General features: G+C 40.8%; 2 protein-coding genes across 5 annotated transcripts; one reads left to right on the forward strand and one right to left on the reverse strand.

The window, feature by feature from the left end:
• LOC146515696 (kelch domain-containing protein 10-like) lies at positions 1-6,645 on the forward strand. Its single transcript, XM_085168028.1, has 10 exons — positions 1-266; positions 1,198-1,290; positions 1,513-1,734; positions 3,274-3,428; positions 3,509-3,657; positions 3,777-3,861; positions 3,946-4,012; positions 4,099-4,146; positions 4,222-4,361; positions 4,450-6,645. The coding sequence occupies exons 1-10, from the start codon at positions 182-184 to the stop codon at positions 4,657-4,659; spliced, it is 1,254 nt and encodes a 417-aa protein (XP_085024154.1). The 5' UTR covers positions 1-181; the 3' UTR covers positions 4,660-6,645.
• Positions 5,613-26,087, reverse strand: LOC146515697 (uncharacterized). Of its 4 annotated transcripts, none has more exons than XM_085168008.1 (20): positions 22,936-26,079; positions 20,115-20,261; positions 19,918-20,024; positions 19,711-19,825; positions 17,885-18,001; positions 17,746-17,807; positions 15,864-16,016; positions 15,460-15,651; positions 15,272-15,371; positions 15,052-15,193; positions 14,786-14,969; positions 14,388-14,487; positions 13,864-13,997; positions 13,733-13,764; positions 12,088-12,200; positions 11,824-11,969; positions 11,656-11,750; positions 11,498-11,576; positions 11,285-11,393; positions 5,613-8,016 (listed from the first exon to the last, which is right to left on the reverse strand). In XM_085168008.1, exons 1-20 carry the CDS (start codon positions 23,003-23,005, stop codon positions 7,943-7,945), a joined length of 2,271 nt encoding a protein of 756 aa, XP_085024134.1. In that variant the 5' UTR covers positions 23,006-26,079; the 3' UTR covers positions 5,613-7,942. The 4 variants fall into 4 exon arrangements, 3 of the variants coding, with proteins under 3 accessions (XP_085024134.1, XP_085024133.1, XP_085024135.1); XM_085168007.1 differs by having other exon boundaries at positions 12,055-12,200; positions 22,936-26,078; XM_085168009.1 differs by lacking the exon at positions 20,115-20,261 and having other exon boundaries at positions 12,055-12,200; positions 22,936-26,087.
• Positions 26,088-27,140: the final 1,053 nt, after the last annotated feature.

The raw sequence follows: 27,140 nt of genomic DNA on the forward strand, positions 1-27,140 counted from the left end.
CACGTGGCTATGACGTCTCGGAGAGCAGCAGCTGTGGACAGTTGGAGGAGTTAGCGTATTTCTTTATTTTGCTCTGAAGCCAGAGCTGGCGGTTTCATGTCGCGCCGTTTGTTTGCACTGAGGCGGATTCCTGTCCGGGTCTGGGTGTGAGCCTCTTCGGTCGGCGTGTCCCAGGTTAACCATGTCTTCGCCTGAGCACGGTGAAACTTTCAGTCAGCTCAATAAGTTTGAGAAACTGTCGTGGAGGCCCTCCATCCGCGACTCAGGTTTGTAAACACAGGCGACTGCTCTGCAGCTGGATCCAATCAGCAAGCCTTCCTGAGAAGTTAATGTAAATACCTGGTAATGCTGCTCAGAGCTCGCTGCCTCTTTGGACAGAGCTGGCTGCTCATTTGCATTAGCTGGGCTTTGTCTGTGAGCTAGCCATACTAGCTTTGTGTGCATTCTGCATCGCTACAGCAGCTACACAGGCCAAAGATTGCTAACGTTGCTACGGAAGCCAGCAGAAATCAGCCACTGAATATTTCAGTGTTATTGTTGCTTATGTTCCCATTTAAATGGAAATGAAAGACAAAGGCACAGCAATGATTTTCATATTCTGTAAGCTCTCCCATACATGAAGTGGATTCTCGGTTACACAAAGCATACTTAAGAATAGAAAATGAGAGAGGTTACACCTGAACTCCTGATTTCTCTGAGTGTAGCAGTGCACAGTATCTTGATTCACCGAGGACGTACAATAGCTGTGGCTTAAAAACAAAATAAAAAAAACTATCGGAGTATACGATGACTGTATTCATATACTTCTACGGTTTTTACTGGGATCGTCCCAGAAACATCAGCCTCGGTTTGCTGGAAGTGTGATGCTTGGCTGAATATACGTGACTGTGGTTGTTCAACATTTGAAAACCCTGCAGTGTGGTTGAAGTAAAATAAACGGGTGTGACGGCGGTGGAGCTATCAAATGATCGTCCAGGAGCTCCAGAAAATCTTTTCCATGACAGAAGGATCATGGACAACAACACCAGCTGCTCACAGCAATCTGTGAGATCCTGTAATTGGTCTGTAGTGAAAAGGGGAAAGAAATGTCCCTTTTGGAAGTTAAAATGAAATGGTAGATGCTAATTAGTTCAACCCCTGACAAGAACATGAGAGAATTGGTTTATGAATCTGTCTTTTTCTCCGTATATCTTGCAGCCACTAAGAAGCGAGCACGGTGGTTTCAGGCCCGGCGCATCTTCTCCCCTTCCTGCCCAAACCTGCGGATCCCCAACAGGTTTCTGAGAGAAGGTACTAAACCTGCACAGACACCACATTGGACTGTCTAAACTCATAAACACTAGAATTCAAAGTGCAGGAGCTGCAGTTAACGTCCTGTAAAGCAAAGCTAGAAGTGTTATATTGCTCCTAATAAAACTATTCAGAGGAGAGAAAGAAGTCTGCGTGATGATTTCCATCGTGGTGTGTGGCGATGAGACTTATGGTGTCTGTTTACAACTCATCCCCCCACAGGACACTGCATTCCTCCTGCCCGCAGTGGACACCGCTGTGTAGCAGACAGCACCAACCTGTATGTGTTTGGAGGCTACAACCCAGACTTTGATGAGGCAGGCGGCTCAGAGAACGAAGACTACCCTCTGTTCAGGGAGCTCTGGCGGTATCATTTTGCCACAGCATCCTGGCAGCAGGTGCGCACAGAGGGGTACATGCCCACGGAGCTGGCTTCTATGTCAGGTAAGGACTGATGCTGCTTTTATTTTTATTCCCTTGGTATTCAAATGATGTGATGGGGTTCTGCTGGATTGATGAAAATATTTTTTGACTTATTCCAGTATTTTTATCAGCATATTCTAAAGGCTGTATGCACACCCCTGCCTTCATTTATGCATTAAACACTGAGCACATGTGGTTAGTCTAGCTGTTATTGAAAAGCAGCTCAAAATTTACCCCTGCACACTTTTGTTTTTCTTGAACTCACACAACTCACACGCATCACATTTGAGGCTAGAAGCTGGCCTGCATTTCTCAGCAAGTTGTGAGACTTTTATTTGCAATTTATAGCTCAGTTAATTTAGGTGTGAATTCTGACATTTTATAGCAATGTCTTTTTTTAGCAATAAAAATAAAATATTCTGCTCTAAATGATATTTCTCAAGTTTATACTTTTATCTGATAACTAAAGTTTTATCCTTGTTTAGTCAACAAACAAATGCAAAGTCCTGCAAGAACTCAACTCTTTGGTTTGTAATTCATTATTTGTGTAGTCACAGTTGACTGTTGTGTAGACTTTAGGGGGACCTTTTGGCAGACATAAATGTATTCAGATTTATTTTTAGAATTAGCCCAAATAAGAGGGAGGTCCACCTCCACACTACATTGTGTTGTCACGTTTCCACAGCATAGGCAGAAGTGTGCTGTGAAGGCCATTTAATTGGTTGAAATCTGTAGCCTCGCCACTAGGTGGCACTAGCAGCGAAAGCAAAGCTAGCAGAGTTGTCTCTTCTGGGGAAAAAAAAACTACAGTATTCAGAGGACAGAAGTCTGCATGATGATTCACTGTGTTACATCAGGATGAGACTGCCTGAGAACCACTGAGCCTGGTTTGTGTGCGCCAGTGTGTCTCACTAACGGACGTGAGCCAAAAATGACCTGACGGCAGCTGCCGTGCCCTGCGCTTTAATGTCTTTCTGGTATTGTGTCAAAGTGATTTCCAATGTTTATGCATTTTCTTTTTGTGTGTATGTGTGTGTGTGATATTTTTGCTTCTATTGGTAAATAAACTGTAGTCTAGTCTCAGGATTTATGAAGGTTATGTATTAAATAAGGAAATTACCTGTTTAGCAAGTATCTTTGTGACTTGGCTTTTTTTGTACCTACATTATAATCAGTACTTTGTATCAACTTCAATGTTTTTATACAACTACTATGTTATATTTGTCTGCTGCCCTCCTGGCAAGATCACTCTTAAAAAATATACATTTTTAATATCATAGAAACATTTTGGCTGGATATATAAAAGATATATAAAAGTCACTTTGCCAAAAACTGATTGCAGCTTCTTCTTTGTGACAGGAATATTCTTTTCTGGCTCAACATGACTTTACATCATTCATGCGAGATGAGATCTAGAAAACACTTTGACTCAGATTTCTTATAGGTTTTGTGTAACAGAAGACTCCTGTACAAAACATTCAGGGTTTTGTTGTTTCTTTTTATTCCCAAACTTCTCTCCTAATCAACAAAACAGAGTTTGATGCTGTTGTCTTTCCCCAGCTGTCCTACATGGGAACAACTTACTTGTGTTCGGTGGCACCGGGATTCCATTCGGTGAAAACAACGGCAACGACGTCCACGTTTGCAACGTTCAGTACAAACGATGGAATCTGCTCAGCTGCAGAGGGAAGAAGCCCAACAAGATCTATGGACAGGTAGCGTTTTTTATGTATGAGGTCCTTTTGAATGTTCTGTCCCATCCCATCTGTTAGAACCATTTATCCTCCTTTTCCAGGCCATGGTCATCATAAATGGCTACCTTTATGTGTTTGGAGGGACAACGGGCTACCTTTACAGCACTGACCTGCACAGGCTGGACCTGACCACCAGGGAGTGGACCCACATCAAACCCAATAACGCGCCCTCAGACCTACCTGAGGAGAGGTCAGTCACCTTAGGTCATTCATACACAGCTAAAAGCAGCAGGGACAGTTTGTTAAACACACAGTGAATTCTCTACATGTGGCTCCAGATTTTCTGAAAATGAATCGATAATTTCGCAGATATAGACATGAGCTAGCTCATGACGGGCAGAGAATATATATTTTTGGAGGCGGGACTTCCTGGACATCATATCCACTAGACAAGGTGAGAGTAACTAGCACTTAAACACCATTACATGCAAACTTGTTGTCGTCCTGTCTTTAAATTAAGGTTATTTGTGTTCATCAGATTCATGCTTATAATTTGGAGACAAACTACTGGGAGGATATCATGACGAAACCCCAAGAAAAAATAGGTTTGTGACTCATGTTCAACTTTTATTTACAGCGGTAAAGCGTTTTGACTGCCACAAGTCGACTTCATTTCATTTTCTTCTCACAGGATATCCTACCGCCCGTCGATGTCACAGCTGTGTACAGGTCAAAGAGGGTGAGTGTTTCACACGACATCATCAAACGGGTTTTCTCTGAAATGTTTCTGCTTCATGCCTCTTTTTATGTGCAGAGGTTTTTATATGTGGGGGTTATAACGGAGAGCGCATTCTGTCAGACCTCTGGAAGCTCAACCTGCAGACTTTTCAGTGGACGAAGTTTCCTGCGATCATGCCGGAGCCGGCTTACTTTCACTGTGCTGCGGTCACTCCGGTCAGTACCATCGCACACTGAGAGAACAAAAACTAAATCGTCATAGAGTAGACGCAGACTTCATCCTCTGGTGTTCCTTTTCCTTTAGGCCGGCTGCATGTACGTCCACGGCGGAGTCGTCAACATGTCTGGGAATCGAAGGACTGGCTCTCTGTATAAAGTGTGGCTGGTGGTTCCCAGCCTGCTGGAAATGACCTGGGAGAAACTGCTGAAAACTTTCCCTCACTTATCCCAGCTGTCCACCCTCCAGCTGCTCAGCCTGGGACTGACACACACGTTAATTCAGCGGCTCAAATAAAGACTGAATGCAGCGGTATGTGATGGCGTAGCACGGACTCTAAGATGTCTGACGATTTAGGGTGAAAGGACAAAGTAATCCTGATGATGTCAGATAGTTATGAAAATACTTTGATTGCCTTTTTACATTAGTCTGATGTAAATGTGTGGGTTGTTTTTTAAAAAGTGCAATTTTTTTTTTTAAAGTTTCAGTGTGTCATATGTGCACGCATCCATCAGAAACAGTGTAGAAAATAGAAATTACTGTATGCTGTTTGTTTTTCACTTCCGCCTTCTTCAGGTTTTTCTTCTTGTTTTTTTTTGGTCGTGGAAACTTGTGGAGCCTGAGAGATATTTTATAAACTCCAAAGACCACTTGTTAAAAGGCGAAATGAATGTTGGTACAGTAGTGAAGTTTTAGCTTTTATTTAGAGACAAAGACTTTTGTCTGTTCTTTCTTTTTCCCAATCCTGAAGTGGAACAGGTTGTGCAGCACTACCCTCAATCAGTCCTGCTGTTCCCTCTTCAAACCCAGCAGAGGCACCAGTTTGTAGGCCCTGACATTTAAATAGAAAGTTTCGAGATTCTCAGTAAAAAGCAGACTTGTATTTCTAATTGCTCTTCACAGTTTAAGTAACATGTTTCAGCCTCAAAGACTCACTGATTAGGGTGCTGATGTGGAGCTGCGATTAAAACTCGACCGTTCAAATTGAAAAATGTTCCTCTCGCCGGTCACAATTAGGCCTTCTGATCAGATGAAAACATGTGACATGGCATCACTGTGAAATATCTTATGCCTCTTCAATTTTTATTCCTCTTTTTTGGGGGGGAGGGGAAAAAATGAAAAACACCTGTTTTGAACGCCCGTAGCTCCAGAGTATCTATTTATTTAGTGCCTTTTGAATTTCAAAAAGTGGCGTGTGCAAATTGGTCTGCAAGAGTCCAGTTTTGTTTATTTCACTCGGTGTGTAGCCCTTTTGTTTTGTTTTGTTTTGTTTTGTTATTCGCTCACTAGGATTTAGTCGGTGCTCTTCACAAGCTGTGTATGCTTAACTAGTCTGTTATTTTAAAGCCACAAAGCCATTTTTACTATTTTAATCACTGTGCTGCTGTTTTTATTCTATTAGAAATCTTTGAACTGCACCCGACTTGTAGCTGTACCTCCCCAGAAACCCCAACCCAACATTTCTGTCACGTTCATTTTTTTCACTTTAAAGCCAAGAATCCATTTCAACTTTTTGTACTGCAACATGCATTGTTGATATTATTATTATTATTATTATTATTATTATTATTATTATTATTACTACATTGTTGTTTTTTAGAGATGCTGTGCTTTGGTACTTGGCAAGGAACATTAACAAATTAGTAACAAGGTGTGTAAGGTGCACTCAGGATGTGAAATACTGTGATCAGTCTGATGAGCCGCGCAGACACTCATCATTGAAACATCAGCAGGTTCAGTGTGAAACCAGATCTAGGCACACCAGCAGGTTTTTAGTTACTGTGGACTGTAAATCTTTGATACTGTTGTGGTTCTCCTAGTTGCTTTCATGCAATTTTTTTTTTTTTTTTTTTTTTTTAAACACATTTTGCCTTGCATTGAGCATTTGAATTCACGTTAACTGCAACTGTGCTGGTTCGATATCGAGCTGCGTTAATCTGACAGCTATTCTACTACGATCTCTTTTGTACACTGCGCCGCACCTCAGTTCCTTTAATCATGTCATGGCCTTATTCATTTCTATTTTGAAGCATTCTGCTTCACAGCGTGATCAAACTTAGTAACGACATTGCTTCAGATTGACATGTTCAATATTTGCATCATTTTTTTTGATGTTAATGAAAGCTCAATGATCTGTTGCATGTCAGTATGGTGTGCATGTCACTTTAAACTCTTGGGAGAAAAGTTGAATGTCTTTATAAAAGGCAACTATGGCTGCAATATGTTGTTTTGTAATTTCTGTCTGTACAAACAATAAAAACGCAGGCAGCTGGTTTTTCAAAACATTGTATTGACTCACTTTTTTCCCCACATAGCCTGTTCATAGAGAACAAATCTTTGCTGGCACAGTCTGCCATGCCTGGTTTCCAGTACACGACTGTTCAGGTCTAAGGTGTTGCGTATCAGTGTGTACCTTAAAACATCATCTGAAACATTAAAATTGGGTAATACAACCTAAAATGAACAAACGGCAGAATAATACAGTCATTTATTTAACAAAAACAAATTTTTAAAAAAAAAATGTAGAAGCAGTTTGTGGAAAAGCTAGGTACTATCTTACAGCCTCTATAAGAGGCTAAGTACAAGCCAGATGCTGCTAATCAAATGTACTTGATGGTGGGAAGGAAGAACTCCTTTTGGTAAGTCTGTTTTATTTATAAGCATATTTAAACAACACAGGTTGACCAAAGTGCTGTACAATAAAACTCAGTCACAATTAAATGCTAGGGATTAATGTGTGGTAAGACACCCTAGGGGTCTCCAAAGGATGGTGGTTTGGCAGCCACGGGACTTGGGACACCGTGCAGTCATTGAGTCGACCACGAACTCCTCTGAATACTAAAGTATACTAGAGTCGAATACGAGGCCATCTAACTGATGAATCGTGGCCAAATTGGGTAATGCAACAAAATGATCTGAAGCACAGCAGCAAATCGAAGTGTAGCAATGACATTTCAAACTCCAGACTTGCATCCAACTGAAATCCTGTCCCTGGACTGAGAGCTGTGCATGAACCAACGGTGTGTGTGGTAGTTGTTCACACACTGCTTCTGTTTTGGCGTAGCTTTGGTTAAATAATGACACTGTGTAATATCTCATGCTGTTGTCGTTCATCTGAGGCTGTGTTTGAATCATAAAATCTGCTGAGCACTGTGATGTAAAAGAGGGTAAACTTTCTTACATAATTCACATGACTGTCATTTAAAAATGTCACATATCACACACATAAAATTTTAATGCAGTTAAAACATACAAACTTCATCACAATTGTTCCTTTAAAGTATGATCAGTGCAGAAACTCCTGTTGTACAGTAAAAATAGTTGATCTCTCATCGCTGTTAATTATGTCAGTTTATAAAATATACTTTTTTTTTTAACAGCACTAGTCACAAAAGTACCATCCTGAGCTTACACTTTTTAGTTTTGTCTCAAGTATAATTACAATAAAAGAAATAAAATAGATAAAAAAAAATTAAAGGTTCCATTTGGGATTCCCCCATCGACATTTATGCATAATTTGACGAGATAAGAACCTGCCAAAAAACATCTGCAATTCGTGCAGAAAATCCCCATCCAACGTTCAACAGCCGGCTGGAGATGGAGCAAAGTAGTACTGAGCCAGGAGGATGAGGTAGACGACCACCAGAGCTGTACCTGGGAGAAAAAACACCTAAAATAAGATTCAGGTCTTTCAGCTGCAATTAGTATCAGATCCCAGATATGCCTAAGGAGTAAACAAGAGCAACTAGAGAGCAAAACTCCTTCCGAAGGGCAAGGGCTATATCCATGATGTTTTTATTACAATATGCTAATGTCAGCCTGTTGTTCTGTTATTGTAGGGATGTTGTAGGGAGTCGTATTGAATTTCATATGACTTGATATAGTTACTTTAAATTTTTTTGGCAATGATCGACTTTCAAGTTCAAGGTCAAACGCTTAGCCAACTAGGGTACTCCTGTCCCCCAAGGCCTAGTATATTGTTTTGAAGTTTTAAGACCATCCATAAAAAACTGGGCAACATAAAGTTTTTATTTTTACATTTTACACATTTTTACATGCTCCCGCCCTTCAGGGGAAAAACAGCTCAATCTGGGGTTTTTTTTGTTTTTGGTTAAAGTTTTAGATTTCAAAATAGCCGCCAGTAATGCAAAAATACAGTGCATGGACCCCTTTTATAGTCTTATGTGATGTATTTCACAAAGGGGGAGCACATTGTAAAAATTCTGTTTCTTAAATGCAAATATACAGTGGGATGCAAAAGTTTGGGCAACCTTGGGCAAATAGTCATTATTTTCCTGTATAAATCGTTGGTTGTTACAATAAAAAAAATGTCAGTTAAATATAACATGTAGGAGACACACAGTGATATTTGAGAAGTGAAATGAAGTTTATTGGATTTGCAGAAAGTGTGCAATAATTGTTTAAACAAAATCCGGCAGGTGCATAAATTTGGGCACTGTTGTCATTTTATTGATTCCAAAACCTTTAGAACTAATTATTGGAACTCAAATTGGCTTGGTAAGCTCAGTGACCCCTGACCTACATACACAGGTGAATCCAATAATGAGAAAGAGTATTTAAGGGGGTCAATTGTAAGTTTCCCTCCTCTTTTAATTTTCCCGCTTCCCGCTCCACCACACCCACCCACACAGGTAGGGCCTTGGGGTGCGGGTGTGTCACCAGGGTGCAGGGGAGACATTCCCCCCCCCCTGTCCTCTTCTGGCCACCTGTGCCTCAATTTTATCTCACAACTTAGACATCCACATTACTTACACTCTCATAACACACACACACATATATATATATAGGGCCACTACACTTGAGCGGGAGGCGGGAGGTATGGGGTCTTCACACACCCCCGTTCTCTACTAGCCATCGGGGCGGGGGGGCTGGGAAGAGATGCTGGCTGTCCGATTGGCCTCCCTGCTGCTGCGGAGCCTGGGACGGTCTGCTTGCCTCCACCCCGGAGGGAAGGGTAACATCTCTTGGGTCTGGGTGCCATTTCCCCCTCTGGGGGCGAGGATACCTGGACCCGGGCTATAGAGTATGTTTGGGGAGTGTGATTGTGTGTACATGTCCATCTACGTTTATTCCTACGTTGGGTGAGTGCTGAGTGTTTGTATATGTGTGCATGAGGGTGGGAATGCATGTCTGTGTCTGTGTGTGCCTGTTTGTCTGTGTCTATATGTCAGGTCGGGTCTTAGACTCCACCTCTCTGGGAACTCCCAGGCCCCCCAAAGTGTGGAGGCCTATCTCCCCTCACCACACTCCCTGCCGGTGACTGATGTCCTCAGGGGTCGGTGCATTGTTGGTTCTTGGTGTCCGGGGCTGGGCGCTCAGGTATGTACCAGCTCACTCCCGGTGACTACTTGGCGGGGCCTGGCGCCTGTTGCTCGGTCAGGCCTCTTCCGGGGCGCGGGGGGCCCTCGGGCCTCTGGCCTCTGTGCCTGCGGCTCGGTTCACTCTGGCACAGCTGGCTGCCAGCGGAGCCGGCGGGCACGCCGGTGCAGCCCCCTCTAGCTTCTGCCCAGTGGCTACTGGGTGACCCCTCATCTGGGGATCCTCAGCCCTTCCCATGAAGGTGGCACGGATGCCCCTCCGGTGGTCCTCCTTGGGCTCTTGCACTCTGGGGCCTCTGGATGTCTGGGGCCTGGATCTTCTCCATGCCTGCTTCATGCCCTGGGGGACGGGGCTATGGCTCTCTACATCCTCTTGCAGACCATTACATGGGGAAACCATTTGAATACAAGCGCGCCGATCCACACAGGTGTGCACACGGGTGTTCACTGTTTGTAGACTTAAATCACACCTTTCTTGGCTGCTACTTCAAAGCACATTGTGCGCTGTCTGTCCTGCGTGCTGCACAACAACATTCAATATTTAGTATTTACTGCTGTTTACACTTAGCTAGATTAATGCGATGGTGTTGTGTTTAGTATGTTGCTTTGTTTTGTTTTTTTTGCTTGTTTTCTATTCTTTTTCTCTCAACAGGTGATCCCGGAGATATTTTTTTCCCCCCTTTCTCACTGTCCCTCTCCCCTTCTGTTTTTCTTTTCTTTCCTCTTTCTTTCTCCCTTTCCTATCCCTCACTCATGTCTGTCCCGTCTGTAACAACTGAAAATAAAATAAAATAAATAATAAAAACAAAGGTCGATTTAAAAAAAAAAGAAAAAGAAAAAAAAAGAAACTAAAATTGAGTTATTTGTGCATAACAAGGGGCGTTATGCATGGAGGAACATGGATTCCACTCAGTATCAGCAGATTCTGGAGACCAATGTCCAGGAATCAGTGACAGAGCTGAAGCTGCGCCGGGGCTGGATCTTTCAACAAGGCAATGACCCGAAACACTGCTCAAAATCCACTAAGGCATTCATGCAGAGGAACAAGTACAACATTCTGGAGTGGCCATCTCAGTCCCCAGACCTTAATATTATTGAAAATCTGTAGTGTGAGTTAAAGAGAGCTGTCCATGCTCGGAAACCATTAAACCTGAATGAACTAGAGATGTTTTGCAAAGAGGAATGGTACAAAATACCTTCAACCACAATCCAGACTCTCATTGGAACCTACAGGAAGCGTTTAGAGGCTGTAATTTCTGCAAAAGGAGGATCTACTAAATATTGATTTCATTTCTTTTTTTGTGGTGCCCAAATTTATGCACCTGCCTGATTTTGTTTGAACAATTATTGCACACTTTCTGTAAATCCAATAAACCTCATTTCACTTCTCAAATATCACTGTGTGTCTCCTATATGATATGTTTAACTGACATTTTTTTATTGTAACAACCAAAGATTTATACAGGAAAATAATGACTATTAACAAGGTTGCCCAAACATTTGCATCCCACTGTATATGATACAGAGCCAGCTATCCACAATTTCAACTCCAAAGTCTTTTAAACTTACTTACTTTAACTTACCCTGAAAATAATCACACTTGCCATCCATAAAGATGTAGTTGACCAAGATCACACTGAAGATGCTGGCCCACAGGTGCTGGTCACTGAAAATCAGCACAAATCCCACATCCTGGGAAAGGCAGAGATAGATTGTGTCTATTATAAAACACTGTAAAGCAGCAGAATGACTTGTATTTATATATGAATAAATGAAGGATTAAAATGAAGGCTTACATAGAAAGCATTAAATAGGACCAGTATTGGTATTTGTAGCATGCAGACCTGCACAGCGATACAGCTTCCCACCTCGAGGCTGGAATAATAAAAGAAAAGTAGATACAAATGATGCTCTTCAAACTGTTCCTGTAGCTTATTGATGAGACGGGATGTACCTGAGACTGATGTTGTTCTGGAGTGCAAACTGGATCCCGTTAACAATCTCGGGGATCTCAGGAACCATAGCCAGAACGGTCACCCCGATGAAATACTGCCGGGAGAGAAGAAAACATTAAAGCTATAAAATACAAACAGCCTGAGCGTGCTCAGATCCGTGTACTTACCTGAGAGATGTTTGGTTGGCTTAGTATGGGCTGAATGTGCTCGGTGGCAAGATCGGCACAAGCAGACATGAGCACCGTAGCCAAGATGAGGATGACCAGAGACCTCCAGCGTGACCAGTGGACCACCGTCCCGTGGTGGCCACTCACTGGTGAGATTATAGTATTGTAAGCATCAAACACAGCTCACTTTTCTCTAAAATAGCAAAATGTAACATGAAATTTTTGGCTGACCTGTTAAGTGTGACTCGCTAGAGTGATTCATACCCTGTACTTCTCCTACGTGGATGTTGTAAATGTGGGAGTGCGTCTTCAGAGTGAAGAGCAGACCGATGATGTAGGCAATGGGCAGGAGGGCACACACGGTGTACACCAGAGGCCTAAAAACAAACATTGCACAATTAATAAGCAGCAAGTGCAGCAAAATGATGATGAATGAGGCCTTAATGTGTGATTTTTAGACACCGTTTCTACAGCTTCAGATTGAATTACTCCTCTCCAGGAAGATTTGTTTCATTAGACTGGTGCAGCAGTTAGCTTTGCCACCTCACAGTGGAAGGGTCCATGGTTTGAATCTCCTGGTGGGGTCAGGACTTTCTGTGTGGAGATTGCGTGTTCTCCTCGCGCCCTGCAGAGGTGAACTGTTTATTCTAATTTGACTTTAGGTTTAGATGGGAGCCTGAACGGTTTTGTGGTTTAGGTCCCTTGACAGAGTGGGCACCTATCCATGGTAAACCCTGCCTCTAATCTTGGGTCTGCTGGGATAGAGGTCAAGAAAATGGATGGCTAGGAAAAGAGAAAAGCCCTAAAAGTAATTTAGGGAATATTTAGATTTAGCAACATCAGATATTCACTTTCAAATTACAACGTCAAAGTAATTCCCAATTATATCCATCTATACTTTTAACTGCTGGAGCCAATCCCAGTAACATTGGGAAAGAGAGACAGACACCGTCCACACCTTTGCCAATTCAGAATAACCACTTGGACTAACATGCATGTCTTTGAACTGTGAGACACAGACACAGGGATGATGCTCAGAAGCCCTGCAGCTGGCCAGCAGGTCCGAACCAGGAGCTTTCTTGTTGTGATGGACCGGTGCTCACCACTGCACCACCCAACAATGATCACTTTAATAAAAAGTTAAGTTGGTACGTTAAATTGGAGAATCCGCTTAGAACACCTCACCGGCCACTTTGATAGGTACACCTGTTTAATTGCTTATTAATTCAAATATGTAATTAGCAACACTATGGTTGTTCCCATGGTCCAATGAGTCTCAATTTCTGCAACAACATTCGGGTGTTTCAGCTGCTAACCTTTCTTTACATCGCTTCCATTTTCCCTGCGCTCAAAGCAGACGTCATTGCTTTAGTCCAATCATTTTGCTGCCCGCCTTCTCCAGCCTTCGTTCTGCATCCTTTTTTGTCATTCAGTTTTTTTGGGTCTCCTACAGGCCACTTCCTCACCATGTCCAGCTCAATATCTAAGCCTTCATCTTCATCTTCACCTATCCTCCAGGTGTCCTCTCATAATTCCTCACTGCTGGGCTTTGTTCTGCTATGATGGGACATCGGAGTCTAATTGCCAAATGGCTTAAATTAATTCTGTATCACAAAAACCTTTTTCAGTTCTTCCAAATGATTTCTCCCTATTGAACCGAAGGAAAAAGGGGGTCCAAGCCAGTACTCGCAAGGGGTAGCTAATGAAGTGTCCAGTGAGTGTATCTGCATGTATGTGTAATGATAATGTATCACCAAAGGAAGCACTGCATCATATTCCTTAGTTTTGCAGGTGATTTTTATGCTGCACATAATGTGAGCTGAACAGCTGTGAGGACGTTATTCTTGAAAATTAACTGTGCAGTTCTAAAAAAAAATTTATTAGTAGATAAATTTGAAAAATAACTTACTGGACATGGTTGTGAAACAGTGTGCCATTGCTCTGTTGAAAACAACAACAACAAAAACAATAAAAACATTGTACATGTGCAGTACAGTGCATACGGACAGGGTGTATGTCCTCCTGGCTAATGATACCTACCAGGTCATAGTGGCAGTTGTGGCAGACAAACGGCCCGCTGCTGTTGCTTGTGCTGTTTGCCCCGGTAGAGTTGGTACAGGAGTCACACACCAAGTTCCCATAAGCCTTAGAGAAGAGCGTGGGTGCAAACACACCTGCCAATAACATTCAGAGGAGGGAAGTGAGTGTTTAACACTGTTTGTAATGTTTTTAAACTATAAGATGTTTCTGGGGAGAAGAAAAACAAACTGTTCGTGCTGCTTTCAGCTGACTTGATTCATGAAGACAATCAGACTTAGCTTGTATTCGGTGTTTTAAGGGCACCAGTTTGATGGTATTTGCATTTGATTATTTAATATTCAGAGATTATAATGGCCGACATCTGCTCCGGGTGTTACTTACTAACAAAAACAATGAAATAAAACTATCGCAGGCATAAACATTCGTTTTCTGATTGTGGCACATACATGCTATTCACACATTTTCAAGTGGCAGTCTGAACTGCTTCTGCAGCCTTCTGCGTGTGCTGATTTTCAAATACGTGCCTCCTATGGAGATGAAAAGCAGCGCGCAGCTCACTCCTGCAGAACGGCTGTTGAACCTTTGCTCACTGTGACGGAGACCTCCAATTATCATGCAAATGCCCTGAAAAGCAAACAAAACATGAGGTCTCACTCATACATGCTTATTTAACACATTTCTCAAACCTACGCCTTGAAATTATATATACAGTATACTGGTGCTGGCACTAACTGTGTTACTTAAAAACTGACATACTGGCATTTTTTCTTTTTTTGTACAGGTAGACTTTCCAACATATTAGCCATTCATGTTGTTGTGCACAGTAGTGCAGTGCCAAAAGGCTGTAGGCAAGTCTTACCTACTAACTAACCAACTAACAAACCTAAGCTAAGTAAGCTAAACAAGATGAAGCTTGACTCACAGGAATAAAGAGGATACATCCAAGCAGTGTCCCAGTCAGCGCAGCCTTAACAACCTCCTCCAGACAGGTGTTAGCTTGCTGGTGACCTCTGAGCAGAGCTGTGATGTAAAAGGTCAGTTCTGTGATGGAACCAAAGGTGGCGTTGACCACAGCGCCCACAGCAAAGTTACTCTGAGCTGAAATGCTGCAAATGCAAAAACAAAATATAAAAATCAGAGACTCTGTTCTGCTTCTCGAGGCGTTAATGGTTAATGAAAAATACTTACCTGGCAATTCCCATGCCAATGTAATATGACAGAGGTATGATGGAGCCAATTGCTATGGTGAATTTGACATTGGAGCTGGCGTACTTGTTTTCTCTGTCAATATATCCAGTTACCAGGGCAACTATCACTAGAGGGAGGAGGTCTGAGACAGGAGTCAAGGATGATAACAGGTCTTTATATCAGACAAGGAAACACACACATTTTATGTGTAAAAGGATACTGGCAGCAAACACATTAATCCCATCAATCGTGTACTTGTAGTAGTACCAGTTGACAGCGTGGTAGCAACACAGTAGCGCTTTGGTCTCATAGTCTTGATGCTAAAAGTAAAGAAAACCAAAGAAAATGGTGCATTAGGAACTCCCCAGGACTACGCAGTGACCAATAAACACTACGTGTCACCTGTACCTTCCTCTGTGAGCCAGCAGAGATAGACACATCCTCAGGAGGCAGCAGGAGGATGACGCCCAGAGTTCGTGCGTTCATCTTGAAAACTGGAATGGTGAAGACCAGGATCCAGGAGATGAAGCACGCCAGAGAGTGAACGACCACCAGAGGAGGATATCCCAGCAGCAGCCACACATAGGTGGCAAAACGACGCTGTACAACAAGAAGGGCACATTGTATAACATTATGTTACACTAGTAGCAAATAAATCTGCTAAACATGCAATATATTCAGTGCCCGGTCAATTTTACTTCTATAACCCAGTACTGCAAATTACAGCAAGCAACACCCTCTGCCCTAAATGCCAAAGTCTTGCTTGTGAATTTCCGGTATCTATATATATGTTTTTAAGTGTGAACATTTACCCAGTAAGGAGTGCGCAGAGGTCGGTCTGGCATCTCTGGGACTGGCACCTCTGTGGGTGATGGCAGCAGAAATAGTGAGTTATCTTCTTCCGCCTCCATACTGCACTCACAGTCTGGTGCGCGCTCACAGCATCGCCTCAGTGTATTTCCCATCTGGAGGAACACAACCAAAAAGATGTCTTTTACAATCATGCTTCATGATTCAGGTCTATTCAGTGGTTTTATTAAGGTACGACTTAACAACGTGCACACATTTAAGGTATTCCTGCAGCAAAGATTCTACAATGTACTTAAAACAGTGGTGTCCAAACCCAGGCCTCGAGGGCCGGTGTCCTGCAGGTTTTAGATGTGTCCTTGATCCATCACTGCTGATTTCAATGGCTATTACCTCCTCAACATGTCTTGAAGTTCTCCAGAGGCCTGGTAATAAACTAATCATTTGATTCAGGTGTGTTGACCCAGGGTAAGATCTAAAACCTGCAGGACACCGGCCCTCGAGGCCTGGAGTTGGCCAAGCCTGACTTAAAACATGCTGTAAATGAAAGAGTCAGTGGAAACATGGCATAAAATTACTGCCTACTGACTAATTAACTGCAATTAAAAAGCCTATTTTTCCATGCTGTGCATTAAATCACCAGATTAACAATTAAGCATCATCTCTTGTTCTTTTTTCAGTTTTACTATTAGATATTCTGCGTTGTTCATAGTTTTTTAGTCACCATTTGATAATATTTTAAAGTATATGTCATAGGGATTATTTTCTGTGGAGGAGAGAAGAGTCAAATGACCCTTAAAACACCCTCTTTTTGATTGGTCAGATGCTGCCAACACCCTTTTATGTGAATGCGCAGGAGAAAGCCTGGGTTAATGTAACAAACTGATGACCAGCTTCATGTGACTGTTTATCCTGATTTCCAATTTCAGGGTAAGTAAATCCAGATAACAGAAAGATACCCTGGGAATGCTGAATGAATTCGTAGTATAGGGCCCAGGTTATGTGTTCGGCATACGCTACCATGGTGATTTAAGCAGGTAATATATAAAGACAGTTTCATGACACAGAAAACTTTGACTTTAAGCTCATTGAGCCATTAATCTCACTTCACAGTACATCTCTCTGTGTATGGGGAACAAATACAGATGCTGTGACACAGACTAAGAGAAGGAGAGACAGGGGGGAAAAAGGAATAACCAACAGGAGGATAACAAGCACAATCCCATACAAGTGAAGATTATCAGGAAAATTAAGGGGACTGTCGAGAAAAGTGGGACAGAGAGAGATTGAAGTTTCCCCGGTTTACCTCTCATTACATCTGAGAGAGGGTGAAAAGGGTTAAAATCCAGTCTTTTCACAGTCTTCACTTTCATTTTTGGAGTGATAATTGAAACTCTTATTTTGTTAATAGTAACTTTATTCTTAATCAAAGGGATAAATCAAAGTATAAGTCTGAGAGAAATGTAGTTTGAGTTGTGAAAACGTCTAGACCAGGAGTAAAACTTATCCATAAACAACAGAAAACAAACCTTCAAACAGGAAGTACCAAAACAAAAACTAAACACGGAGACAAAGACACAAAGAAGCAATGGAGGACAGAGACATAAAACAGAATAACAAGTCAGAGGAAGGAGGCGTTAGGGACACACTGAGGGAACTCACTGAGGGTGTTCAAAGTCGCCCTTGCACCCTGAACGTGTCGCAATAACAAGTTGTTGCAAATGCACTGTTGCAGACTTGTGACATCATTCAGAAAAACACGACTTCTGCTTTAATGACCACGAGTCAATGAAGAAACTACTGGATTTACTGTGAATCAGTCTGATGCCGGCTAAATGAAAAGAACCACAGACAACAGCAGGAATATTAACTCAACCCAAACAGCACCTCGTGGATTGGGTTGCCAAACGGCCACAGGAAGTAGCAGCACAGCTTCCAGCACAGTTTACCTGAAGACAGAAACAGAGTGAAGAACAAAGGGAATTGCAGATGATCAATTATTATCATTATCTATTACCTCACCTACCATACGGTACCCCAGTAACAGTGATGAACATCAGTGTGCCAACCAGGAAATATGCCAGAGAAACCCACCAACCAAACAGGAGCACGTAGGCTACGTTTCCACATGTGATGAAATGACCTGACAGCAGAAGGACGGAGAATGAAAGAAGTGTTTCAGCAGAAATATCTTTACGCTTTTAGGATTTCTGAATACAATTTAACTTAAATTTCATTAATTAATGCAAAAAAAGAACAGAATAAATAGACAGATTTCACTTCCAGATTATTAGGCGACAGTGGCTCAGGGGGTTGGGAAGCGTATCTGTAACCGGAAGGTCGCCGGTTCGATCCCTGGGCTCTCTGTCCTGGTCGTTGTGTCCTTGGGCAAGACACTTTACCCTACTGGTGTTGGCCAGAGGGGCCGATGGCGTGATATGGCAGCCTCGCTTCTGTCAGTCTGCCCCAGGGCAGCTGTGGCCTCAACCGTAGCTGCCTCCACCAGTGTGTAAATGCGGGAGTGAATGAATAATGGCATTGTAAAGCGCTTTGGGTGCCTTGAAAAGCGCTATATAAATCCAATCCATTATTATCAGACACTTTTTTATTAACAATGTTACCAAAGCCTCAAAATAATAACAAAAAATTCTATTGTCATCAGATTTAGTTCAGGTAAGGATTTGTAAGTCTTATCAGTTTCTTCATTGTTGTTACATGTAATGTGTTCAAAAGAACTTGACAGACGGTTTTATATTCTACAACTAATTCATATCAAAGATGGTTTCAAAGGTTTTTTTTAAAGTAACATTCATAAAAGATTTTCTCAACTAAAAACTAAAACGAGGCACAAAAAATGTGTGTAAATTGGTTAAATGGTAACAACTGTCTTACTCCCTCTGACTCACTCCTCACTTTTTCCAAGGAGAATGATGCTATTTTACAATATTAAATCTGACTTGAATCTTTGATCAAATGTCATGATCCTGGGTCATTTGACCCAGCATTTTGAGGTTTCTTGTGTTTTTCTCATTTTGTATTATGTTTAAATCCACTTTGTTAGTCTAAGGGTTTATTCTATAGTACCTTGGTTATTCTGTTTAGCTTTCGTTTATTAGATTCCCACCTGTGCTTCTGCCCTCTGTGTCTCCCTCTGTGTCTTTGTGTGTTTGCTTGTGCCTTGTTTCCCCCCCTTGTGTTTTATTCCATCATGTTTATTCTATGTTTCCCCAGCTCGTTATGTCTCCTCTCTCTCCCTCATGTTTCTTCGCTCCCTCTCCTCCACTCTTGCGTCACGTTCCTTCAATTCGCATTTTATTGTGAAGGTCCCATGTTTTCTTGTCTAGTTGTGTTCCCCGTGCGTTCTCACTTCCCTCGTTTTCCTTCTGTGTATTTATGTCAGCGTCTCCCTCAGTTCTGTGTCATGATCTCCCTCATAGTTGCGTGTGTTTCACTGTGTTCCTAGTTATGTTCCCAGTATAGTTTTCTATCACTTTTTAAATTCTCTGCAATAAAGCTGCATTTTGAGTTCACGTTTCGCCTCAGTTGAGTCTGCGTTTGGGTCCTCTCCTGCCTGCACACAGCCGATTTATGACATCAAACTTTCAAATCTTTCACTATTATTATTTCTCTTATTCTAAACCGAGATGCAGTGACAAGAAAACATGTTAGTTTTTAAATACATTTTTAAAATACATTTACCCTTTCATTACAGCAATTTAGCTGTAGTGTTTCTCAGTAATTATCTTTGTGCTCAAATATAATGACCACAACAAATAATGCACGAGATTTAACAGACTGATATCATGCATCAACACAAACTTTACATAAAACAAAAACATTAACAAAACATACCTGGACCTGAATGCGGTTTTATGACATTCAGCTCAGAGTATAGTTCTTTCACAACATCTGACCGGCCTTCAAACGGCCGCTCCGTCACGTGGCTCTTCCACTTTCTAAACCCAAACTGATAAAAACGCACACACAGACAGCAATTACTCCAGTGTCCTCAACTCGGCTCACTTTCTTTTTCTGTGCAAAACTCTTCCGGTTTCTTACTCTGTAGTTGTTGACCAGTTTGTTGGCTTCCACTTCATTCTCGGCTCTGATGGTTTTCATATTTTGGCTTTCCTCCCAGCTGTCTTCGCATGCATGATGGCTCCGACCTACAATGAGAAAATAACCAAGAAATGGCTGCAAATATCTCTTAACAGGAGAGCTGAATATGAATATAAAGACTGGTAAACTACACTCACATGCACATGCAGCAGTGCATTTTGTTGCAGGATATAAGGAGTGTTGTGAAGATGGAGTGGAGGAGTCTGCGTGCTGAGCGCCACACAGTCGATCATGGGTCTGTTCATTACTGTAACCTAACAGAGGATCATGCTCACTTGAAGAATCTGTAACACCAAAGAAACAAAAACTGAAAGATGTCAAAGACAGCTTTCATACACCAAGTGCCATCCTTAAAAAGACCCAGACTGGAACTTAGCATGAGCTGTTTTTGCCAGGTGTCCATAGGCCTGAAAAGGACATCCCATAATATATGGTAGTAGGCAGCATTTTGTGTTCAATCAGGTTTTGATCAAACATATTGTTGTGGCACAGCAGTGAATTTACAATGACTTTTAGAATAATCAGACAATTTAATTTCAATTGTATTTTTATAGCACGGAATCACAACAATTTGGAATTTGGAAGTGAGCAATCTGGGAAAAAAGCAATTTTAGCAACTTACGGTATTTCAGATTTCCACCCACAACCATCTCCAGATTTATAGAGAATGGTCTGAAAAAAACATCCACTGCCCAGAGATCACAGGAGAATGCAGAAAGGCAACATTATCTCAAAGAACCACTCTGAGTTAAGCAGAAGAGCATCTCTGAACATACAGCACTTTAAACTTTGAAGGAGATAAACTACAGCTGCAGAAGACCACACCGGGTGCCATAACCTGTCAGCTCAAACAGAAAACTGAGGCTACAATTTGTAATTCTCGCGAACATTCAGGTACAGTTAGAATTTGGAGTAAATAACATGAAACCTATGGATCCATCCTGCTGTGTATTAATGGTTCAGTACAATCAATGGTAAACTCAGGACCCCTCAGCAGGAGTTTCAAGCAGAATAATGCAGCATGTCACGAACAGTTAAGCTGTGCCAAACTATTCCAACACTCGCTCCTCTAAACTGATAAGACAAATAAAGACATCACATGGAAACTGTTTCAAAAATCACTAATCACCGTAACCCCAACTCTGTAAAAGACTTCAGCAAGAAAATCATCACATGAAGAAAAATCTAAATAGCATGACTCTCAATCGATTCTCCAAAGTAATTAAAACAGTAATCAGAGAATGCCAGTTTTTAAGTATCTTGCTCCCCACTTGCACATATTGCATCTGGGTCAAAAAGTATGATGTGCATATAGAATCAGATACACTGTGTCACAGTGGACGCCGGGTTTTGAGGTTTTTGTGGTTTCATGATTTCTTTTTTCTTTTGAAAAGGGATTTATGTTTGAGCTCTTTAGTCTTCTAATGATTAGACTTTATGTGCCCCTTGTTCTTATGATCTGTTGGTTATTCTACACCTTGAGTCCTTTGCTTAGCTTTTGTTGGCAATAGGTTACTTGCCTTTTGTGTTCCCCATTCTGTTCTTTCACTCCTGTCTCCATGTGTTTGTCTTTTTTCTTGGTGTTCGTTACTTCTTGTTTTATTTTGATGGTCTCTTGCCTCATATGCTTTGTATTTAGTTCTATTTCCCTTGTCTCATCCTCTGTGGTCATTTCCAGGACCACAGAGTACAGGAGGATTGGAAGACAATTCTTTGCAAGATATCCCCTCATCTGTTGTTTTAATATTGGCCTTGGTGATTCTGGTGAATTCAAATGAAATATCATATGACTGTCATCATTTTCCTACTAATTGAACCATTAAGTGACCCCCTCATGCCATACAAACAGGGGCTTTGTAAACCTGACAGTGTAGATGAGGAGATTCTGATTTGCCTTCCCTCTATGTCACTTCAAAAGCTGCACAAAAAACGCCTCATCTCTTAAATTTTTCATTATTATTATTATTATTATTATTATTATTATTATTATTATTCAATGACATGATGAGACGTGTACATAGATCTCCTGAGGGGAATAAAAGGCTTTCTATCTATCTTAACTTGACCTGATTAAAGTAGCTAGATTTGTTACAGTGAAACCAGACTCGTGACAGCAATTAAAGCAAGGGATAGAAAGTGCCTGCAGCCATTCAGAAAGATACAGAAGATTGATGAATGCATGGATACATAACAAACCAGATGCATCAAAGGAAATGTGGGCACATCAGTCCTGACTTCCCTTTTTCAACAGCTCAAATTGGCTCACACACTTTTAGGTAGTCTTGTTTTGTTTCCTTGTTCTCCTTTTTTTGTTGGCTTCCTTAAGTGTGTCTGCAAATGTTATATGATGGTGTTAGTGACTGTGCACACACACAGCATTACCTCGATACACTATCCTGATTTTGTTCTTTAGTGTGCATGAGTATTTGAGAACACCGAGAATGCCTTTTAAGAAAGAAATCACCCTTGTTCCTGTGAAATCAAATACAAGTAACTAAAAATGCTGTTATCTTTAAGTGACAGAGAAGCTTGAGTAAGAATGGAAGAATTGTTTAAATATACAGTAATGAATTAATATCTTTTCTATTTCTTTGTTTAAGCCTCTATGACATGAAAACTGGACATTGGCTGTTGTAATATTTGGCTTTCAGGAACGTTTGTCAGGTACATATAAAGACACTGGACAGGAGGGCACTATTTATGACATTTTATAGGTCTATATTAATCTAAAAATTAACGGAAATATATGTTAATTAGTTGAGCGCTATCATTGATTAGTTGAGAGCACAACCGTGCCATAACTCCATAATGAGCTTCTGTAAATATCAGTGTAAACAAAGCCTACGCAGACAGAAATAAAGCGGAGACAGTTAAAATGGGGAGTGTAATAACGGTGCTGTTAGCGACACATAACAAATAAAGTTATAAGGCGCTAAATAATGAGCTCGTGCCGCTCACCTTGCGCGTGTTCAGCCGGCCTCCTCCTCCGGCTGGTCGTGTCCGGGCTCCCCGTGGACGACAGAGACATCTCCGCCGGCAAAAACACTTCACCGTTTGCTGAGTGTGTTACCGGAGCCTGACCGGATCATCTCCTCGGATGCTGCTGTCGCTGTCGCGTGGACTCACTGATTTAATGAGTGTTATGGAGCGTGGAATTGTGGGAAATGTAGGCCTCTGGCGTCTTAAAGGGAAAAGCCACAATAAAACGCAATAACTGTTCACTTCAGCTCAGCCGAGCCTTTGTTAACTGAAAAATAAAAATACAAAGTCGTCTGACTAAATAAATAAATATTTTTTAATATATGTATATTTGTTTTTATTTCAGCTATTTAACTTTACAATAATTACATTTTGTTATTAAAAAGGCTAAGTGTGAGTGGTATGGAGTCTTTTACCCTTCTTGAACTGTTGCTGGTACTGAAGGTGTTGCCAGTTTAGTTAATTCATTTGAAAGGACTCCCTGTGTCCGGTGCAAGTCGTGAAACAAACACTTCTTATTAATTATACTTCTTATTAATTATATAATGATGCTGGCATATTAGTGAATTAAACATTGTATTTCATAAATATCGCATGGTTTGTGTGGTATGCAACGAGACTATTTTAGGTTTGTGAATCTTGGTAAAATACAGAATTCGGTGTAAATAGAAAACGAGATAAATGACAGCACTGAACTTACTTACTAAATGTTATGAAATGCATCCAAACCCAGGTCATTAATACCAAGGACCAACAAACAGCTGTTTCTCTTTCTGTTTTTATCGCTCTTTTTCACTAAAAAGGTCACATCCTTCAGCTTAGTTTCACTCAATATTTTTCTCTTGGTTATTCATGCTCCACATCCAGTGGCCATACAAACGACCGCGGTTGCTATAGCTGAAAAACAAAATAATAATAAACTGGGCCAATTTAGTTGTATAAATGTGTTAAAGAGTGTAGATTTCCACAGTTATGTGGTGCGTTTGACTTGAAAATGACTGTAGGCCAGCAGAAACACAGCAAATAGCTCCACGATATGGTCACATGTAGCTATGACATGAAGCGGTTTGTCCTGTTTTTAGGTTTTAGCAGAGGTTTCGTACTATAAGCACCAAACACACTTTTAAAATGGAAAAGGTTAAATAGTTGCCTTGTTTAAAAAACGCCATGAATAAGACATTAAAGCACACAATGGTTACATTATAAATCCAGACAGGAGGTTCTTTGCAAAGTCAGTGCCTTATTATCAGCTTCTTTCTTGCTACGATAAATATATCTAAATAAATTTTAAATAAATTAATTTAGAACTGTAGCACAGAAACTCCCTCACTATACTGCACACTGTCCCAGAATAGTTTAAGGATCAGACAGATCCAGAAACCATCTGAGCTGTCCAGACTTTAGTTTTTTGGAGTTAGGAAAAAAAAAACCTACACAATTTTTCAATGAAAATCACTCCACATATATGGCTGTTGTAGTTATTTTGATATTTATTATAGATGTCCATTATAGAGGTGACTGCAATTGCCAATTCGCATTTAGTCTTCATATAATTTATTGAACGGCCCCTCAAATTAATAATGATCCTCTATATTTATCCACTTGTGCTTTTATACATTTCAGAAATAAATGCTTAAATGAATGTCTCAGTATTATCTGATATATTTAATATGCGTCCTTTAACAAGTGATGTTTAAGTTGGAGGTCCTGAAATAGAAATCCTGACGAGCTAGTTTGTATCTATTACGCAAATTTTTAAATGTGTCCACCAACAGACACAGCGCTGTCAGTCCTCGTCTCCTCCACTGGATAAACCTGTTATCATTTGCAGCAGGTTTAACTAGTGTTATAACTTAATCAGAGGAATCATGAATTTGAATTTTGGCCACATGGCCGCAACTGACAAACAAGCTTTACATTGTAGTGTAAAGTTAGAGACCTTTGCATTTCAGAAGGAAATGGTCGCACTCAGGCAGACTCAGAGTAAAGCAGTGCACACTGATTTGACTGGTGAATGAGAGACGGTGCAATCAAAAAGATCCCACAGAACATTTGCTTAAACTCACCAGCGTGTAAAACTAGAGACTGATGATTGAAAACTCTTGTACATTTTATGTGAGCTAGGCTTAACTTTGTTGGGCACTGAATCTGGGTCAACATTATCTCCTTTTTCTCCTCTAATGGAGGCTGGTCCAGTATGGTGAAGAAGATAAGAAAGAAAGTACTGGGAAATACTGCTCCTTTATATTTAAAAACTGGCTCTCATTTCATCTACCACTTCTAGGTCATTTCACTCAGTTACTAAGTATGAAAACAAACTATTCAACCTCAGCTGCTGTGTTCCAGTCAAACATATTTTTCATCTATAAAGATTGCTTACTGTGAAAAAAATATTTGGCATCTTAAGAATTTTTTTTTTGTGGAAAATAGTTTAACTAAACTTTTGCATTCAAAATAACCTATTATTTGACTAATCTTATGTGTAGTTTGGCATTACATTTGGCTTAGCTTAAGATTCTGTGCATATATCCACTGTGTTGGCCTGTCTTCACATGTCGATGTTGCGTAAATGTTCAACTGTTAGAGGAGTAAGATAAACAGCTGACAAGGTCAAATGTGAGATGTCCGGATTATTGCGTCCTGGCAAAATAAACATTTGCTGGCAAATAAAACTTGAGGCCATGCAGACCCTAAAAAGGTCTCTGTGACCCAAAGTTGGACCTGTAAATAAACTCTTTAATCTCAAACAAACAAATCATATTACACATAACCAAAAACAAATGAAGAGTCGGAGGCTGATACAACATAGGAAGGGGCTTTTGAGATCTCATGCCTACATGTAAATGTAGCAGCAAATATAAAGCATTCACTTCAGAGCTCTTTGGGTCAAAATGGAATCAACCCATGGCAAAGTCCTTGTTTTCTATAGATAAGAACCTTGTTTAACAAACACACTCCAGTGGATGTACTGGGGGCAACTCAGGGTTCAGTATCTTGTCCAAGGATGCTTCAACATGCAGAATGAGGAAGTTTGGAGCACAAACAGACCCAGTCTGTCTTATGAGCCACATTCACCCAGTTAAGACAGTACATATGGAGAAGGTGTGAAACAGCTAATGCCCAAATCCAGCTAAACACAGTCAAACTGATTGGGGGCATTTCATAATACAGATGGACAATGACCCAAAACATACAGCCAAAGCAACCCAGGAGTTTATTAAAGCAATGAAGTGAAATATTCTTGAATGACACACTCAGTCACCTGATCTCAACCCAAGTGATCACACATTTCACGTGTTGAAGACTAAACTTCAGACAGGAAGGCCTGCAAACAACAGTAAAGGCCTGGCAGAGCATTAAAAAGATGGAAAACCAGCATCTGGTGATGTCCATGAGTTCAAGAATTCAGGTTGTCATTGCCTGAAACCAGAAATAAACATTTTATTTTCAGTTATTTAATTTGTCCAAATAGTTTTGAGTCCCAGAAATGACGGGATTGTGTTAAAAATGCTTTAGTTCCTCAAATTTTTATGCAGTCTTTTTTGTTCAACCCAGTGAATTAAAGCTGAAAGTCTACCATTTGACTGCATCTGAGTTGTTAAATTTAGAATTCATTGCGTTAATGTACAGAACCAAAATTAGAAAAAAAGTAGCCTCTCTCCAAATATTTATGGACTTAACTGTAACTGCGAAATCAGGCTGCACTGACATGCTATCAGTTTGGATCCATGCAGTGTTAGTTTTAAAAACAAAATAAGTGTAAGTAAAACAGCAGATTATTTATACGTCTTGATGACATTGTACAGTGGTCTGCTATTCTAACTTAATAATATGAGAACTTTACCTTTTCTCATAACGTTGGATCATGTTTTGGAAAACTCCTGCTGGACTTTGACTGATATTTTCCCTAAAATGAACTGAGACAACCAAGTTTATCTTGTACTTGATTTCAGTTGTTTTGTTTAATAAACTGCTACAAAACTCTGTTTAAATGATAGTACTATAGTAGACAAAAACTAGCAATTTGTTACAAATTCTGAGGAACAATCAATTTGCTTGTCATTGTGCACTTGAAAAATAAACATTTGGTGACAGATACAATTTGAGGCTATGAAGACCTTTAAAAGGTTTGTGTGACCCAGATTTTGGATTTGTCAACAGATATTTAAATGTTTCTGACTGTC

Source organism: Neolamprologus multifasciatus, chromosome 7 (assembly GCF_963576455.1).
Source record: "Neolamprologus multifasciatus chromosome 7, fNeoMul1.2, whole genome shotgun sequence".
Taxonomy (NCBI): Eukaryota; Metazoa; Chordata; class Actinopteri; order Cichliformes; family Cichlidae; genus Neolamprologus; species Neolamprologus multifasciatus.